The sequence below is a fragment of the Bos taurus genome, chromosome 3 (genome assembly GCF_002263795.3).
Source record: "Bos taurus isolate L1 Dominette 01449 registration number 42190680 breed Hereford chromosome 3, ARS-UCD2.0, whole genome shotgun sequence".
Classification (NCBI taxonomy): Eukaryota; Metazoa; Chordata; class Mammalia; order Artiodactyla; family Bovidae; genus Bos; species Bos taurus.
The window spans coordinates 21,459,769-21,478,412 of record NC_037330.1 but is presented as its reverse complement, the minus strand read 5'-3'; the positions used below and the strand labels follow the sequence as shown (position 1 = coordinate 21,478,412).

Here is an 18,644-nt window from a genome sequence, read left to right as displayed (position 1 = left end):
TATTTGTTTGGCTGAGCCGTGTCTTAACTGTGACTTGCGGGATCTTCAATCCTCGTAGCAGCATGTGGGATATTTACTTGTAGCATGTGGGATTTAGTTCCCTGACCAGGGATTGAACCCTGGCTCCCTGCAATGGGAGTATGGTGTCTTAGCCACTGGACCACCAGGGAAGTCTGAACCTTAATAAGTTTAATGTCAAGAAAGTAAAGACTTAGAGAAGTTAAATCTGTTCAATGTCCAACAGGTTTTATGTGGTATGTTGTTTAGTCGATAAATCAGGTCCAACTCTTTTGCAACCCCATGTACTGTAGTAGCCCGCCAGGCTCCTCTATCCATGGGGTTTCTCGGGCAAGAATACTGGAGCGGGTTGCCATTTCCTTCTGCAGGGGATCATCCTGGACCAGGGATCGAGCCCGCATCTCCTGCATTCGCAGATGAGTTCTTTGCCACTGAGCCACCAGGGAAGCCCTTCAAGTGGTATAGCTTAAATTCAAGTCTGTCTTCATTCTTAACCACTGTTCTACACAGCCTCTTATCTGAACCTCAGGGTAGTCATGGCTTGCCCAAGGCCATATAGCTCATAAATGGCAGACCTGGAATTTCGATCTAGGTGTATGTGCTTACCAAACCAAACCTACACATTTTACACTCTATGCTCACATAAGCAGGTGAGGATTGCAGGAGGCTAGGGCACATCTCCAGTAGGAGAGTCACAGAAATCACTTCAAATCCTTCATAACTTCATCTTCCAGGGACTCAACTGTATAGGGTCTCAGGTGAATCAAGGCTCCACCTCTCACAATTTGTGAGCAGTTTATATCCCAGGGAACTCAAGAAGAACCAGAAGTCATTTGATACTGAACTTTATTTGTTCTGACCATCTGATAAACTGTCCACCTTTTTAGGAAACAGAGACAATGCTGTCTGTAAAAGGTCAGAGACAAGTCAAAATAAACCCTCTGACCAGATCTCAAGAACAGCCCTGGAGGATAATCTGTGGCTGTTAGTCAACTGCCTGGTCAGGTCCCCTCTCTCCTTGGCTGTAAATGGGTGTTGATTCTTCAAGTGTCTGTCAGAGCTGCTCTCTGGAAACCAGTACCTGACTTTGGTATCCAGAGTCTTGGTTGCAAAGAACTGCAAGTTACCCAATTGTCAAGGAGAATCCACTTCTCTTTACTGGCCATGACCAAAAAGGGAGAGTTGGGGGTGGGGGTTGTTCAGAGATAGAAATTAAGTTGAGAATTTCCAGTAAACATCAAGCAAGGGCTGGTAAACTGATGCCACCAGAGAAGCCTCACAAGGTATGGCTGGAATATTTCCTAGGAGCTATTTGTGCTATATAACCAGTGCCAAACAGGTAAGGGGCTTCCCAGAGACCTCTTGCCGCCACCTTCAGCTTCTTCCTTAATTCAGACCCCACTTGTTCAGACCCCTTGGAGCTGCTGCCTCCCAAATCTAGTAAGGTGAAAGGGTTTCCTACCATCAAGCAGCAATCCTGTCCCTTCTCTCTAGTTTCTATAAGGAGGCTCCAAGGAGGGCTCAAGAGGGTGTGCGGCCTGAGAAGGGGCATGCAGTCTTCCCTGTTATTCCAGCTCTAGCCACATGGGGGCCCCTGGCTCCAGAGAATCTGGGACTCAGCCCTAGCTTTGCTCCCAGGGAAGGCTGCAGAGCTGGGAAACCCTTGCCCAGCAGGCCTGGAGCAGTTCCCTTTCACCAGCACCTGAGGGCGGGCAAGCGCAGGCGACTGCATCACGAAAGTCTCGGGTTTCAGGGGGAATGGCAGTTGCCTGTCTAAAGACTTCTCTGTTTCTTGGAATTGTACAGAATGTCTCTTGTGGCTTTTCCTCCTCCCTCCTTTTTTCCTGTTGACTCTCCCCATCCGGCCCTCTGAATCACCAGACTCCACAGGAAAGCAGCAGATGTTGACTTTACTTCGTGCAAGCCAACGTCAGCGCACTCCTGTGGAGTGGGGAGAAGGCAGGAAGGTGAGAGGTGGGGGAATGGTGGAAGATAACCCTCGTCCTTTCCAAACTGTGAGAGAGGATGTAGTGTGGGAATCTGAAAGAAGTTAGGGACCTAGGCAAAAAAATGCTGATTCTCAGGGACAGGGGAAAAAAGGGCCCTACACTAAGGCCCCAGTGTAAGCTCTGGAGCCAGGATCACAAGGTGGGAAGCACAGGGTGGGAATGTTCCTGGTTTTAGTGCCAGCCCTTCTTGTCTGAGGTGAGGCCTCATCTCTTGCCAGCAGCATCCTCATGACTCAAAAGTCAAGTCAGGCTGCAGGTCTGGGGAGACAGTCCAGAGGCTCTCTTCCTCTTGCACCATCTGAGCCCTCAAACTTCTGCTCTTAGGCAAGTCTTTTGGAGAAGCTGCAAGAGAGGTCTTTATGGACTTTATTCTACGTTCATTGCTCCAATTTATCTTCTCTTTTTTCTTCCTCGGGGATTTTCTTCCGGGCAAAGAAGCCAAGCTGTAGGGAAAGAGATAAGAGTCATCACCAAATGCCCTGCCTGGAGACCCTGCCAAAGGCCCTTAGAGGTATCTGAAGCCTTCAGTTTTGTTCTGCTTCCAAAAATGAGATTCAAATTTATATTATTTGGCTTTGGTTTAATTCAACTAAGATTCGTGGAAGACAGTGAAGGAGATCTGGAGACACCCACAGCCTGCTTAGTTGCCCAGCACAAACCCAGTTTTCCCTGCTGTAATGAAGGCTATCTTAACTCATGGGCACCATGCCCCATACTGTCCACTTCAGCAGTGCTTACCTTCCAAAGGCAGAAAACAAGAAGAGCAAGCAGGAGCAGCCCTCCCAGGACACTGCCAATGAGGATCCACAGAGAGATGAGGACAGGGCGGGACTGAATCACCTCCAGGAGGCTCTGCATAGACAGGAGCGCTGGTTTTTACTTGCACCCTTTTGCCCAGTTAGCTTCACCCCACACTGTAGCAAACTCAGCCCCCAAACAGAAGAATAAAAGGGAAGAAACAGGTCAGAATGGAGGCAGGGGGATCCACCATTCTGATTGACCACTTCTGACTCCCTGAATGCTGCCTAATGAAGACACCCCTGTTGTGAACAAGCTCACGGGTACCCTGATGCTATCGCCACCCTTGCTAGTTTCACAGCTCTCAAACTTAGTCTCCAGCCCCACCTCGCTCCACCGGGAGGCTTCAGTCAGCAATAGGACGCTGCCCTCCTCAGTGCTCAGTTCGAAGGTGCTGACCACTGTCAGAGACTTGAATTTGGCCTGTGGAATGGAAAGAGATTTAAAGTGAGCCATGACTGGGCTTCCCTGGTGGCTCAATGGTAAAGAACCCGCCTGCCAATGCAGAAGAGTGAGGTTCGATCCCTGGTTCAGGAAGATCCCCTAGAGAAGAAAATGGTAACCCACTCTAGCATTCTTGCCTGGGAAATCCCACGGACAGAGGAGCCTGATGGGCTATAGTCCATGGGGTTGCAAAAGAGTCAGACACAACTTAGCGACTAACAACAACAACATCATCAGGTGGAACAGGTCTCAGGACCCTAATGGCAAAGATGAGGCTTGGGGGATAACTTCCAGGACCCTCAAGAGCAGAGGAAAAGATTGGAGAGCGATAGGGAAAGAGAAGAAGGGTAACAGATGGAAAGCCTGTGGCCCTTCATAGACTCTGGGTGCTCTACTCCTCTTTAAATGCATTCAACCCCTTTTTTTTGGCTAACTCCTACCCTTCCTTCAGGTTGAAGTTTAGATGTTGTCCCCTCTGGGAAGTAGAAAAGTGTTTCCTGCTAATCCCCATCACCCTGGACTAGGTTATAATATTCTGCTTATTTCTCTTTCATCTCTGTTGAACTATAAAATCCTTGAGGTCAAGTGTTAGTAACTTATGTGTCCCTAGTGCCTAGCACAACTTCTCAATAAACCTTTGTCAAAAGAGTAAATGAATGAATGAAAAAAGGATACCAAAGAGAGATAAAGAGAGAACCGGACTTAGGGAAGGATGGTCTGTCAGACTTAACGTTCCTGAAAAATGCCTACATCCCAGGGATCTTATATTATTCAAAGTAGATGGCACATAGGAAAGTACAATATAAACCCCTAGTACTAAACAGCTGTTATAATTAAGATGTCATTGCCCTGCTAAGGAACTCACACTGACTCCTGACTACCTATCATGTTAAATTCAACTCCTCAGCTTTAAAGAATTTTCATAATTTAGATCCTTTTCACTATACAATATCACTTCCCACTACCCTCCATGCATATCCTACATGTAATATCAACTCTTTACTGGTTCATTTAATAAAAATATATTAAATCAGTATAATGAGTTAACTAGACATGCTCAGTCATGTCTGACTCTTTGCAATTCCATGGACTGTAGCCTGCCAGGCTCTTCTGTCCATGGAATTTTCCAGGCAAGGATACTGGAATGGGTTGCCATTTCCTTTTCCAGGAGATCTTCCCAATCCAGGGATCAAACCCGCATATATTACGTCTCCTGCATTGGCAGGCAGGTTCTTTACCTGGGAACCTTTTACTAGTGTCATCTGGGAAGCCATGATGCTAAATGTTGGGGATATTCTCTGTAGTCACAGGGGAATATATATATAACACAGGGCCTTTTATATAGTAGGCATTTGATGGATTGATTGAATTTAGGTATCCTATATATCTTAGTGATAATAACACTGCTGCTGCTGCTGCTAAGTCGCTTCAGTCGTGTCTGACTCTGTGCAACCCCATAGACGGCAGCCCATCAGGCTCCCCCGTCCCTGGGATTCTCCAGGCAAGAACACTGGAGTGGGTTGCCATTTCCTTCTCCAATGCATGAAAGTGAAAAGTGAAAGTAAAGTCGCTCAGTCGTGTCCGACTCTTAGCGACTCCATGAACTGCAGCCTACCAGGCTCCTCCGTCCATGGGATTTTCCAGGCAAGAGTACTGGAGTGGGGTACCATTGACTTCTCCGGATAATAACACTAAGAGATGATAAATGGAGGAAAATACAAGAACAGTAACTAGCTTTGAATGAGTGCATCTCATTAGTTTGTTCTTTACAACAACCTCATGAAGTAGATATTTTATTCCTTATTTTAGAGATGAGGAGAAAGAAGCTTAGAAAAATGAAATAACTTTGCTAGTAGGAGGCAAAGCTCAAACCTGAACATGAGTCTGTCTCCGAAATGCCTATGCTAAAGTTCCAGATAGCAGCAGCAGGGGAGAGTAGTAGAAAAGGAAACGTTTACCCTCCGGAAAAATTCATTGTGAACCAGCCTCAGTAGTCCAACAGAGATCTCGGTCCCCTTTGCCAGCCGCCCAAGGTGGCACCTCACAACCTGGCAGCGAGTATTGCTCTCATTCTATCAGAAGAGAGAGACAGATCAGGACCCTGGAGGGGGAACAATCCCCATGCCCCACTCCGGGCTCTACCTTCCACCCAAAGCTCTGAACTCCACCGTTCATCCCTCCATTCCTGCTCTGGAAACCTTCTTCACCCCGCTGTGACTCATACCAGCCTGCTTGTGTGCTGAAGCTCCTCTGGATGCACAGGGGGCCCTGGGGGTTCGGTCAGGTTCTGCACTGTGCAGCTGGCCTAGAGGAAGAGCAAACTTGAGGGATCCCCTGGATGGCAATAGGCCGGCCCCTCCAGGCTGAGCAGGAGCACACCACCCACACTCTTGAAGTTCTTCCCTGGGTAATCCCTTTCTTTCTTCTCAAAGAAGGTAGATATGGAAAAGAAATTCCCCTCCTCGCCAGAGAGGGAGGATTCCTGAGAGCAGAGACCCAGCAGATGAGCTGAGGGAGTCCGCTAGATCAAGGTGGCAGGGTTCCATAGGCCCCCAGGCCAGACTCACATTGTTAGTGATGACTTGAGACAGTGACAGGAAGTAATTGCCCCCATAGGCCACAGCTGGAAGGAGGGCTGAGACAATGAGGCCGCTGACCACATAGCAGCCAAGGTTCTGAACCTAAAAGGAGGATTGGAAAAGGAAGAGGTGAGAGACAGAGAAAGACCCTTCCTCACCTATTCCACTTTACCCTCGATGCCACTGAAATCTAAGAGAGACCCTTCCCATCCTTTTCCCAGGACTCCTCTCCATCCCTCTGCTCATGCCAAGGCCCCTCTGGCTTCTCACCCTAAGAGTGGTTTTGAATTCGGGGCCAGGGCCCACTGGGAGGGTTCCATATGGGTGGACCTCATAGCGGTGCAGAGTGGACTCACTGCGTAGACACCAAGTCAGGAAGTACATGGTCACAGCCATGACACAGAAACACGGGCACACGATCAGCACACAGACAGATTCGTGGTAGGAAGGGCCAGCACATGGATAAAGATATGGGGGTACACGGCAAAGACAGAAATGACATATGACACAGACTTGGCATAAACTTTATAGCCACATCTCACCACCCCAGCTCCAGCCCCCAGGGCCCAGCAAAGCCCTACAACTAGGATGTATAGGTATACCCATACCTAGGAAGGAGAAATGCTTAAAAGAGAAGGTTTAGCATGAGTGGGATTAAGGCCAAAAAGATGGGGCAACCCAGGGGTTTGGTGTTCAGAAACACTGAAGCACATGGAGGGAGAGGGAGCGAACATAAAGAGGACGAGTCTGGGGTCCGAATGGGGTCCCAGTGAGGAGCTGAGCCATACCTGGAGAATAGGAGGTGAGGCTCATACTGAATGTAGGCTGAGGTCTGGGCTGTGTTATCTCGAAGCGTTCCGTTTCTCTCCAGGCTACTGCTGTAGGGTCAAGGGGAGGCTCACATCCCAGCCCTGTCTCAGACCCCCTTCTCTGGAGTGAGGGAGTCATGGTGCTTCCACCCCCATTCTCACTCCCACACCACCCGCATCAAGACCTAACAGGAGAGGGCTGGGAGGAGATGCCCACTCCTCTCACCTGGTGGCCGTCAGCCTCACAAGGACCTGGCTCAGGAGAAAGGAGCAACTAAACTCAAACTCTAGCAGGAAGGTCACCTAGGGGCAAGGGACATGGGGACATGGTAGGTTTCTCTTCATGGGACAACTACAGAGGAATGGGAGCCCATCTGTGAGCCTCCTTCCCTAAACTCCCAGGCCCCACAGATTCCAGCCCCTGATCTCTCAAAGCCCCCTTCTCATCCTAGGCCCCGACTCACCTTGGCTCCTGTCTGGAAGACAGGATGCCCCACGCTGCAGAGCCGGGTATGCGGGGTGGGGGCTGCACACTCCACCTTCACTGGGCTGTTGCTCTGAGAGCAGAGGAAGCAGGGTGAAGGCCGTGCTGGGGCTGCGACTGCCCTCTTGCCTGCAGCCTCTAAACACAGCCTTTCCCAGAGGCCCTCATAGCCAGCACTCCAACTGTCTTCCTCCTTCCCTGATTCCCCTGAACTCCCTTCCCCAAGGGCACCTGTGGAGTGAAACTGGATAGGTGGAGGTTTCTCGAAAAGTTGAGGCTCAGGCTAGTGTTGTAGGCATTCTCCTTCTTGTTCTCCAGAGTTGCTGACACCAGCACTTTCCGCCGACCCCCTCGAACCACGAATGGGTCCTTCCTAGGAATGGTGGATAAAGGGCAGCCCAGAGTTGAAGGGGAGCCAGAAGTCTCATTTCTGTTTCCCTGGGCAAGAAACAACCCTCCATCTCCCTTCAAGTCCCTTCTGGTTTGTCTCAAGTCAGCCCGGTTTGGCCTGTTCATGTCCATCCCACCTGGAGCCTCTGATGTCCATATTAGCTTGAAGTACCAAATCTGTGACACATTCGTTATCAGGGCCACAGTCCTTGGAGAAGGGGACCTAGAGGAGAGAGAAGGGGCTGAGGACTGAGAGGAAGGCATGGGAGAAAGGAATGGGATTGGAGGACAAGTGAAAAGAGAAGAGTGGGTGCCTAGGTCAGATCCCACTGTGATCTCATGTCTGCCCCCACCCCTTTCTCTTGAATTCCCTGAGAAGCGCAGTGTGGTGACGCGGGGGCAGAGCGGGGCTTGGCACTGCTGACCAGCTTTCGGATGGAGGTGGGTGAGCCCTCATCCAGCACGGGCCCTGGCTTTGTGGTGTTGTCCAAAGCAAAGGTCACAGACAAGGACACTGGCCGGAGGTAATCTGACGTATCCTGAGAGAAACCAGAGTGAAGGCTCATGGGGAACCAGGGTAAGGGAGGACGACCCAGGAATCTTGGTAGAATGTGATAATTACACTGATCATTTACTGAGCACTTCCTGTGTGCTAGGTACTGTCCTAAGGTTTTATCAATACTATTACATTTAATTCTAAGACAACTCCTTTAACGTTGTTATTATTAATCTCCCCTTTTCAGGCAAGGAAACTAAGGTTTGCAGGTGATGCGACTTGCCAGAATGCACAGGTGCTAAACGGCAGAGCAGGATTCAAACCCAGATCAGCCTGCCTCCAAAGTCTGAACTCTCTCACTTTTCCCACTTCAGATTTCTTGCCGATCCAACAGAATCTCCCCCTCTGATGCAGCCTTCCTCTCACTCCCAGGCCCTGATGCCAAGCAGTTCCTGCCCACTCCTCACCAGCACGTGGAAGTGCAGTTGCTCACAAGTGATGTTCCCCACACTGAGCCGGAGCCGCCGAGGGGACAGCCTCTGGCCAGAGCCGTCAAATGCTGCCCGGGCTGCGGTTGTCCACTCATCCAGCGATGCTGTGAACCGCACATCTGAATGGGGTGGGCAAGAGTGCGGGTGGAGAGGGGTCCCAAGACTAGGGCAGGGAGGGGTTGGACTGCTGCCCAGTCACTCACGGAATCGGCGATCCCAGTGGCCAGGAGTGCGGGAGGTCACTTGGAAGCAAAGGGCTGCGGACAGGCAGGTTGCCTCCTGGCCTCGTCGCTTACAGTCCCTCTGAACCACGCTGATGGCCGGCGGGGTCACATCTAGTGAAGGGGCCAGGCGGACAATGGGCCGGGAGCTGGGAACAGGGTGGGAAAAAAAGTCTAGACATGGGAGGAAAGCCCTTAGAGAAAGGTGATCTCCAGTATTTGCCTCCCTGAGGTCAAAAGAAAGAATAAGGAGCTGGGCGACACACGAGCCAGCCTGCCCTGAACCTTTGGACACAAGTAAGCTAATAGCTGATATTCAATAAGCACCTGCCATGTGCTCTAGGCATGGTGTTTAGATCTTTGTACAGATTATCACATTTAATCCTCACCACAAGCCTATAAAGCAGGTATAGGTATTATTCCCATTTTATAAACTAGGAGAATGGAGGCGCAGAGTAAGTTGATCAAGAAGCCAGATGTAAGTCTGTGACTCCAAAGCCCTTGCTTTTAACAGCTGTGCCATGTTGTCCACTGCTGCCTGAGCTGCGACTGCTCACCTGAGCAGGATGGCTGCCCCTTGGGCACCCACAGCCACATCGACCAGGTCATCACCATCTAGATCCAGCCGGCCATCCACACTTCGGCCAAAGTAGCTGAGGGCCTGCGGCATGGCGACAGCGGCAATCCGCTGAGAGGGAGAGAGGAGAGACTGAACAGGGACTCACACACCTGGTTTCTGAGCCCTCCCATCCGATCCGGCTTTTTCTAATTCTCCACTCAAGCATGAGGAGGAAGGAAAAAAACTTGTGTGTGTTCAGGAGTCGCTAGTATAGCGATATGTATCCTGCCCCCATTGCCTCACGTTTTTGACTACTGATTAAAAAAAAAAAAAAAAAAGGCACTTGTTGGACTTCCCAGGTGGATAAGACTCCACCTGCTGATGCGGGGGACACAGGTTCAATCCCTAGTCCAGGAAGATTCCACATGCTGCAGAGCAACTAACCCCATGTGCCACAACTACTGAGCCTGTGCTCTAGAGCCCAAGAGTCACAAGTACTGAGCCCGCGTGCTGCAACTACTGAAGCCTGCACACTCGGACCTGTGAGCCACAGCTACTGAGCCTGTGGGCCACAATTACTGAAGCCTGAGAGCCTAGAGCCTGTGCTCCGCAACAAGAGAAGCCACCACAGTCAGAAGGCCGAGCACCTAAACCAAAAGTAGCCCCCACTCACCACAATGAGAGAAAGCCCTTACAAAAGCAACAAAGACTCAGCCCAGCCAAAAATAAATAAATAAAAATAAACAATCAAAAAAAGGCACTTGTTCAGCTTGGGTCTCAAGCCCAGGGGAACAATGATAAGAAAAGGGTGTGTACCCCCTTCCCCTCACCATGCCCCTGCTTCATCGGGGCTCTTCTGACCTGTGCAGGACGCGGCCTGACTCCTCTCTGGGCCCCGTGATAGAGGTACAGGGCTCCACGGTGCCCATCCTCCAGCGGCGCCCCCACAGCCACATCAGCAAAACCATCTTGGTTCAAATCAGGAAGAGCACCCATGGCAAAGCCAAACCGAGCATCCTGGGGGGATTCTGGCTGAAGTGTTCTCTGGAGTGTCAGCAAGGATGGCTGGTGGTGGTGAGGAGAAGACCGAATGTGCTGATCAGAGAGTCCTGACCTGTCGGCCAGCCCTCAAATGTGTGTGCCTCCCCTCCCTCCTCTACCCCCCACAGACAAGTTCTAGGGCATCCCAGTAAGTCTCACCTGGCCCACTAGATACACATAAACACGTCCTGTCTCCTTGTTCTGGGGCCCCAGGAACATGGGGGCAGCCACAAGTAAGACATCAGTTGTTCCATCCCCATCGATGTCCAATGGGCAGAGTTCGCTGCCAAAGTACGAGCCAATCTGGAGAGTGGTGGGCAGTGGTGATCCCAGGGGAAAGGGAAGGCAAGATTATGGACAAGTGGGAAGGACCTGCCGATCTGGTCCTCAGACCCCTGACAACCAGAATTCATCACACATTTCTAAGGCCCCTCTCTTGCCCCTTCACCATCTTCCCCCACAGCCTGGAGTCCCTCCCCCAGCAGCCTGGAGTCCCTGGGGACCCACGGGCCTCACCCCCCCACCTTGGATGCCCTACCTGCTCCCCCTGGAGGCTCTGGGCGACCCTTACAGCCCCATCTTTCTTAAGTTGGAAGGCGATGACCTTTCCTCGATGACTAAACCGAGGAGCCCCTGAGAGAAAGAGGCGGCGACCACCCCGCAAAAACATGGAGGAAACAGAGTAACCTAGAAGTGGACAAGGAATTAGGGGTGACAGGGAAAGAAAATGGGGTCAGAGTAGGATGGTTCCCTAAAGGCACAGAAGGGGGTCTCAAGGAAAGTAGCAGATCAGTGAGAAACTGCATGAGTTAGCAGTAAGTACCTGATAGCCCCCACTGGGGAAGCATTTTTCCCCACCACCCTCTAATCCTTTGCAGCTCTCTGCTACTCACCCAGGTAGGCTGCATGGTTCTGCAATGCAGGGGGGAACTCATCTTCCAGGGCTGTCCGTGGTGGGAAGAGGCGGCGACCTTCTTCAAGCCATAACACTGAGCCCCCCCAGTCATAAGCCCCCACCATTCCAAAGAGAATCCCATCCTGTAGGGCAGAACCAGATGGGGTCGCTGAAAAGACAGTGGGGAATAAGAAGAAAAAACTCTCCAGGAGTGAGAGGGTCACTGAGGGCAGACTGGGGTCGGTTGGAAAGGCATGGGAAGGTCAGCAAGGACATTAGTTAAAGGGGCAGTGTAGAAGAGCACTGGGATTGAAGTTGTCTGAGTTAGAGGCTGGAAGGAGTCAGATGTTGAGAGGGGTCATGGGGGGGCGGTCAGAGTCTGTCCAACCTTTAGCTGATGAGTAGAGAAACCAATCTGAGACATTTCCAGCCCAAAGGAGCTTTCATTTTCTCCATGGGACCCTGGAGTGTAAGAAAACATTGAGGCAATATAAGGGAAGATGGTTCCTCCTTTGACCTAATAAACTTTTTCCAGAACCCCACTTATACCCCAGAACTCCCCCTGCCCTGTCCTTTTTCTCCAGGGTAATCATTACCCTCAAGGCCAAAAATCCGGTCCCCTAATGCATCCACAATGTCAGTCAGTGCCGCTTCATCTGTGACATTGAAGAAGAATTTCTCGTCTGGATCACTAGCAATAGCTCTGATTTCTCGCAGGAAAGAACTGGGGTCTCGCTGCCGCCGGAGGTAGTGACCAAGGACCTGGGGTCAGGAGATCAAGGTGGAATCTGTTAGTTGTATGTTGTGAGTGGTCTGGGAAGTTATCAATATCTGTTTTCCTTAAGTTCCCAGTCCTCAGTGTCACCATCCCCACCCCCTTCCATCCTTGCAGATCCAGAGTTGATTCTCACAGCAATCCCATAGCGTGTCACTCTTCCAGCCTCACAGGCCTGTAGTGCTGTGGGAAGCTCTTCTCCGTCATGGGACTCTCCATCAGTGACAACCACCAGTAGCCTGGCAGCCTCTGGTCGGCCCCCGCGGGACTGACTGAATCCTTCTGTGCTGAGAAGATAAACAAGGGAGTGAGGTGTGATCAGATGTGTGCAGATAGATACACATACCCAGTACTTAACATTGCCAGCCGTTCACTGAGGTCAGACCTTTTGCCTTTTAGCCCATTTCCCCAACTGTCTAGCATACAGACTGGCACATAGTGTGGGGGTGTCCTATAACATACAGAGCAGCATATCATCAGTGCAAATAAGTATAAAATCCATCCACTCACAGATTCATTCAGCAAATATTGTATTTAGGAGGATAAATATTAAGGGTGAGGGGAAAAAAGTGAAAGTGTTAGTAACAACCAAATCTTTAGACCCCATGAAACATGTAGCCTGCCTGCCAGGCTCCTCTGTCCCTGGAATTCTCCAAGCAAGAATACTGGAGTGGGTTGCCATTCCCTTCTCCAAGGGATCTTCCCAACCCAGGGAATGAACCCAGGTCTCCTGCACTGCAGGCAGATTCTTTACCAGCTGAGCCACCAGCACATAGAATAAAGAATGGTCAGGTCAGGGGAGTCTTCCCAGAGATCAGTTTTGTCGAGTTTGGAAAATGGGTGAGAACATGAGTGGTGGAGAACCCAAGGGCCAACATCAAAGTGGGAGTGAGGGGCTTCCCTGGTGGCTCAATGATTGAGAATCCGCCTGCCAATGCAAGGGACACAGGTTTGATCCCTGGTCCAGGAAGTTTCCACATGCCACAGAGTAGCTAAGCCCATGAGCCACAACTACTGAGCCTGCGCTCCAGTGCTCTTGAGCTGCAACTACCAAAGCCCAAGAGCCCTATAGCCCGTGCTCCACAAGAGAAGTAACCACAGTGAGAAGCCCGTGCACTGCAACGAAGAGTAGTGCCTGCTTGCTGCAACTAGAGAAAGCCTGCACATGGCAACAAAGACCCAAAGCAGCCAAAAATCAATCAATCAATAAACAAATAACAAATAAATCTTTTCGTAAAAAAGGGGGAGTGAAGGTATACAGACAGAATTCCATCTGCAGACGTAAAGCAGAAATGTGGAGAGACACAGACGGATACTTTGTAGAAAGGCAATGAGGAATGCAATGATGAGCAATTTAGACTCACCTACGATTAGCATGCAAACAAACATAAGCAAGCAACACGTGTCGGGATGTACACATTGCACTCCAAACCTTCCCCTAACCCTTCTGGCCGCCCAAACTCCCCTTCCCACTGTCTCACCAGGCCATCATTATTGCTTGAGCAGTCTTTGTTTCTCGTCCCTCTCGCCGGCTCAGGTTCCTTGCTGCTCTCACCACTTCTTCCTTGGTTCGGAAATCTCCCAGGGACCACTCGTGGACAGAGCTCTCTCCATACTGTACCAGCCCCACCTGAGAATAAAGTGTGCACTCTAATGGAGTGTGTGTAATGGGCAGGGGGAAGGAGAAGAAAGTATGTGAGGGAGGGGAGAAGAGCACCTGGATACTACTGAAGATACTGCCTACATTTATCTTCTCTCTCCCCGATTCTTCCCTCCATGCCCATCCATCCTGCCTTCTCTTACCTGTATCTGTTCCGGGTCAATAAACAATCTCCCTACCAGTCTTCGTAGGAAGGTCTGAACTTCAGACCAAGGGTAGATGCTGTTGGAGCCATCCAAGACAATGACGACATCCATGTATGTGGGGCAGCCTAGGAGAAGGGGTAACGGTGATGGTAAACAGAGGGGCAAAGAATATTGGGCACGGGGACAACAAGGAAAGAGGTCACAGGAAAGTGTTAGTCGTTCAATTGTGTCTGACTCTTTATGACCCCATAGACTATAGCCCACCAGGTTTCTTTGTCCATGGGATTTCCCAGGCAAGAAAACTGGATGGGTTGCCATTTCCTTTTCCAGGGGATCTTCCTGACCCAGGGATTGAACCCACGTCTCCTGCACTGGCAGGCAGGTTCTTTACCACTGTGTCACAGGAGGGCATATTTAATTCAAACTATTAGGCACTTCTTACATACAAGGAAGATTACCCAGTCCTAGATAAATATAGAACTGAATAAAAGAGAAGATGGGAATACATACAATTGACTCAAAGACAACGAAGATGGAATTAAGCGCAAGTAGAAACTTAGCACCATTTTATGTTATGAGAGAACAATAAAGGATCAGTTCTGATGGTGGGGAATAAAAGGAGGCAGCAGCTGAGAAGATATTGAAGACTGGAGATGTTTGAGGAGAATATAAGGAAAGGCATCTGGGTGGAGAACACTTTAAATAAAAGGAGATGGAGGTATAAAAACAGGTGACATATACAAGAAAAGTGAAGTGAAGGCTATAGTCAAGGTGTAAGGTATGGAGGAATACAGTGAGAGTTGAGTTCTGAAGTTGGTTAAATCAGTTCAGACACAACTGAGTGACTGAACTAAATCAGTTCATGGAGTCTTGATACCCTGGTAAAGAGTCTGAATTCTAATCTGTTAGGAAACATGGAGCCTTTGCACACACATTAGGTCTCAGTGAGGATAGCCATGCAGGTCCCTGGTCAAGCATCATACACTGAAGCCCCATCTTTTTCCCACCCTGCACCCCCTATTCTGGGGACTTGGGCCCTTCTCCTGGCTCACGTTGTGCGGTGGGTGCCAGGCTTCCCTGGGGCCGGAATGAAGCATCTACACGGGCACATATTCCAGAACTGAAGACAGATGAGCCGCAAGCACGAGACCAGAGAGGGGCGCAAGCCTGGGGATTGGTAAAGGAAACAGTTACTCACAGGCTTGCGAGGGCACCCTCAGAATACGCTCCTTGTCAAAGGAGGCAGTGAGACCACTCCCCGAGATTTCCCTTCTTGCTTTCTAGGGTTTTTAACTCCTTGACCTCTCCCCATAGACCAGTTTCCCTTGCCAGACTGCCCTTTTCTCTACCACGAATCTTCAGAGACCGTACCACCACTCTTTCCTTAGCTTACCATGAATCCCCCATTGCCATCTGTCTCTAACAGAGACATCCCCAGGTGCATATTCACAGCAGGACGAGATGAATTTCCCAGTGGATGGTCACCTGGTTGAAGGGGAGTGGAAGAACATGAGGTCACGAGGTCACAGATGGGGTGACCGAGTTCAAGGTGATCTTGGAAGAGGAAGAGAAGGGGTCAGGATCAAGTCAGGAACGAGGAGTGTGTGGGATATGGAGGTGAATAAGTGAGGTGTGATATCACTCATATGTGGAATCTAATTTTTTTAACTATATAAATGAACTTGTTTACAAAACAGAAACAGATTCACAGACTTAGAAAACAGAAACAGATTCACAGACTTAGAAAACACATTTATGGTTACCAAAGGGGAAATGTGGGGTGGGGGACAAATTAGGAGCTTGAGATTAACATACACACACTATTAATATAAAACAGATAACCAACAAGGACCTACTGTATAGCACAGGGAACTCTACTCAACATTCTGTAATAACCTATATGAGAAAAGAATCTGAAAAAGAGTGGATATATGTGTATGTATAACTGAACCATTTTGCTGTACACTTGAAAATAACACAACATTGTAAATTAACTATAATCCAAAAAAAAATTTTTTTTAAAGAAGTGAGATGTAAGGGATCAAAGCCACTAGTATATTAAGGTTAGGGGTTAGAAGAGTGAGGAATCTTCTTACCCAAGTGGCCCTTGGCACATGGGGCACTGTGGGAGCCCCCTACAAGGCAGCGATAAACATCCCCCCTTCGGTCACCTGAAGGCCCATCCCAGGGGGCACCCACCAGCATCCTGGGGAGAGGAAATGAATACAAGCACAGTGTGAATATGACACTTAAGATAGGCCAGAGGGAAAGGGCGTGTTGACGGCAAGTCTAGAGCCCCAGTCACTTCCAAAGAACCAGGTTAGTTTATATTTCCATCCACCTTGCCTCCCCTTTAACAGCTCTACTCCAGTCCCAATCCCTCGGCCCTCTGGTTTCCTCCTCACCATTGTCGTCCACCCCCAACATGTTGTAAGACACTGTATCCAAATTCAGCCTCCGGTGGGCCTAGAAATAGGCGTGGGCGATGCACATCCAGGTTAAAGGAGGAGCAGAGACCTGACGGGGCCAGGATCATAAGGTTAGCAGGAAGCAGTCAGAAAGGCTAATGAGTACACAGAGGAAAAGCCAGAGAGAAGCTGCAAAGGGAACATACTGATCTCAGCCTAACTCCCTTCGTCTTACAAGCTGCCCTGGACTCCATCAATGTCATGCACTCAGAGCTCCAAGCAAGGATGATTTCCTTCCTGTGTTTGGGTAGAGATGTCTAAGCTGTGGCCCTCTGCCATGCTGTTGCACAGCTGTATTTCCATTCCTATCCTTGAAATCTCATTCACAGACATGCCTGGAAGAGGCAACTTCCTCTTTTCTACATCATTCCTCCTACACATCCTCCTCTCCAGGCCAAGTGAGGGTTGCTTTTCTGCAGCCCCAGAAAAACTATTCTTTCCAAATTCTACCCAAACCCAGGACCATAGGGAGAACAAGAGGAGGTTAGAGAACACTGCATGTTTGGGTCTCATTTCTTCTTAACTCCCAGTATCATTGTTACTCTCTCACTCTCTTTCTCCAGTGTCTAGGTCTCTGGTTGATTCCAGCCCTGGAAACCTCAGTGGCAATTAACTGGGTGGAGCCACTTGCCTGCCTACACACATGGTTTGCCATCCATTCTTTCCAAGGGTCCCATCACTCTCAAAGTTTCTCACCATCTGCTTCCTAACTCATCCCCCTCCTGATGCCCCCTGCCTGCTTGCATTTCTTCCTTAACTCTCAGCCCACTCTGAAGACCCCCTCAATCATGTCCTGGCTGACTCTTCCCTCCCAACCCCAACCCGCTTAAAATCAGAGCTGGTATTTTAGGAAACAAAGATTACAGGGCACTGATGAGGAAAAATTCCAGGCCTCTTGTCCCTCCCATGCTTCTTTCCCTGCGACTTGCTCCTTCAAGTAACCCCTCTCAGGCCACCCCACCACCACTTTCACCAATGGCTATTGCTCTGTCTCAAAACATGCTCATTTTCAGGAAGATATTTTGTATGTGAGCCTTACTGCATCTGGGAGGCTGGTAGGGCTGTATGACCAGTAACTGTAGCTCATTGGTTAGATAAACCCAGAGTTCTGACCACACTGTTAGCTAGTTATGCCTCAGGAGCCCAGAGACCACCAAGGATAGGGAGAATTAGGGAGGGGTGGGGGCGGGTAATAGTAATCAGACTAGCCACGTGGAAGTTCACGTCATGTTTCTTTTTGGTCGACTCCAAGGTTTAGGACAAAGTTTTATATAATTGGACACAAATATTACACAAGGCAGTGGACAGCTTCAGCCTTTGCCAGGCAGTCATATGTGTGGGCATAAGAACGCAAACCCATGCATGCATCGCACGCATGTACATACATACACACACACACACACACACACAACATAGAACCAGTTAACCTCTCCACCTAACTCCCAAAGAATTTTAACCGTAAAGGTCCCAAGGCCAAAAATCTGTGGATCTTCCATTCCCACCAGAAACCAAGAAGTTAACCTCCCTCACCTGTCAGGAACATCAGGGGCAAGAACAGGTGAGGGATGAGGGGGAATTCCATGCCTTGATGTTCTCTGTCCGTGTGAGAAGTCCTCTCTGCCTCTGTCCCTCTCCTTCTCTGTTTTCTTTACTTTCCCTCCCATCCTGCCCCCTCCCACCGGCAGCTAAAAATAAAGTTGGAAGGAATGGGAGGAGTGATGGTGGGGAACTGTGGGGAGCCCTAGCCCAAGGAAGGAGGAATGAGAGATTTTAGTGTATTTCTCTGCCTTGGTGCTGCCCCCTGGAGGCATCAACTCAGTTTCCAAAGAGAACATAACTCTTGACTTTCTGTCATTTCTTTCTATTCCTTTTTTTCTGTCCTTTGTTGTTGGAAGCAATAATGCTTTCCCTGAGTTTGGAATAGAAGATAGGACTGGGAAACAGATTCTTTTTACTTCCTAACCTTATTTATCTCAATCTGGAATATGGAAAATGAGAGTTGATACCAGTGATACCATTTCCTCAACTACTCAAAGAGTCCGAACAAGTGAAGACACAATCCACCCACAAACCAAGACTCACCCACTCCACTTAGTTCTGCTTGTGACTCTTAGCCTATGCTACCTAGGGTATTACAGCTTTTGGAGGAAATATAAACCATAAATTGGTATGGGGTATGTTTTGTGGAACCAGTATAATTACTTTATCATTATACCCTCATCTCCTCAGCTAGGTTATAAACTTCTGCAGTTGGGACCATGGTGCCTCTTAGCTTTTTATATCTCTACCACTTAGTATTATGACCTACATACTGTAGACACTCAATAAAAGTCTGCAGGTGATGATGCCAGTGGTTAATCC

General features: G+C 49.4%; 1 protein-coding gene across 3 annotated transcripts; it reads right to left on the bottom strand.

Annotated features, from left to right (window-relative positions):
• Positions 1-846: 846 nt before the first annotated feature.
• On the bottom strand, positions 847-18,618 carry ITGA10 (integrin subunit alpha 10). Of its 3 annotated transcripts, none has more exons than NM_001205590.1 (30): positions 17,814-17,865; positions 16,221-16,332; positions 15,912-16,021; positions 15,209-15,300; positions 14,868-14,982; positions 13,813-13,940; positions 13,491-13,639; positions 12,146-12,296; positions 11,831-11,996; positions 11,623-11,696; positions 11,233-11,377; positions 10,878-11,026; positions 10,499-10,642; positions 10,160-10,363; positions 9,297-9,427; positions 8,722-8,888; positions 8,495-8,637; positions 7,957-8,070; positions 7,669-7,754; positions 7,373-7,514; positions 7,122-7,214; positions 6,884-6,960; positions 6,637-6,726; positions 6,119-6,203; positions 5,837-5,950; positions 5,494-5,574; positions 5,228-5,341; positions 3,153-3,248; positions 2,766-2,879; positions 847-2,470 (listed from the first exon to the last, which is right to left on the bottom strand). In NM_001205590.1, the coding sequence occupies exons 1-30, from the start codon at positions 17,863-17,865 to the stop codon at positions 2,405-2,407; spliced, it is 3,504 nt and encodes a 1,167-aa protein (NP_001192519.1). In that variant the 3' UTR covers positions 847-2,404. The 3 variants fall into 3 exon arrangements, 2 of the variants coding, with proteins under 2 accessions (NP_001192519.1, XP_059738719.1); XM_059882736.1 differs by having other exon boundaries at positions 848-2,470; positions 6,637-6,723; positions 17,814-18,618; XR_009493301.1 differs by lacking the exons at positions 847-2,470; positions 2,766-2,879; positions 3,153-3,248; positions 6,119-6,203 and having other exon boundaries at positions 5,253-5,341; positions 17,814-18,618.
• Between the last annotated feature and the right edge of the window lie 26 nt (positions 18,619-18,644).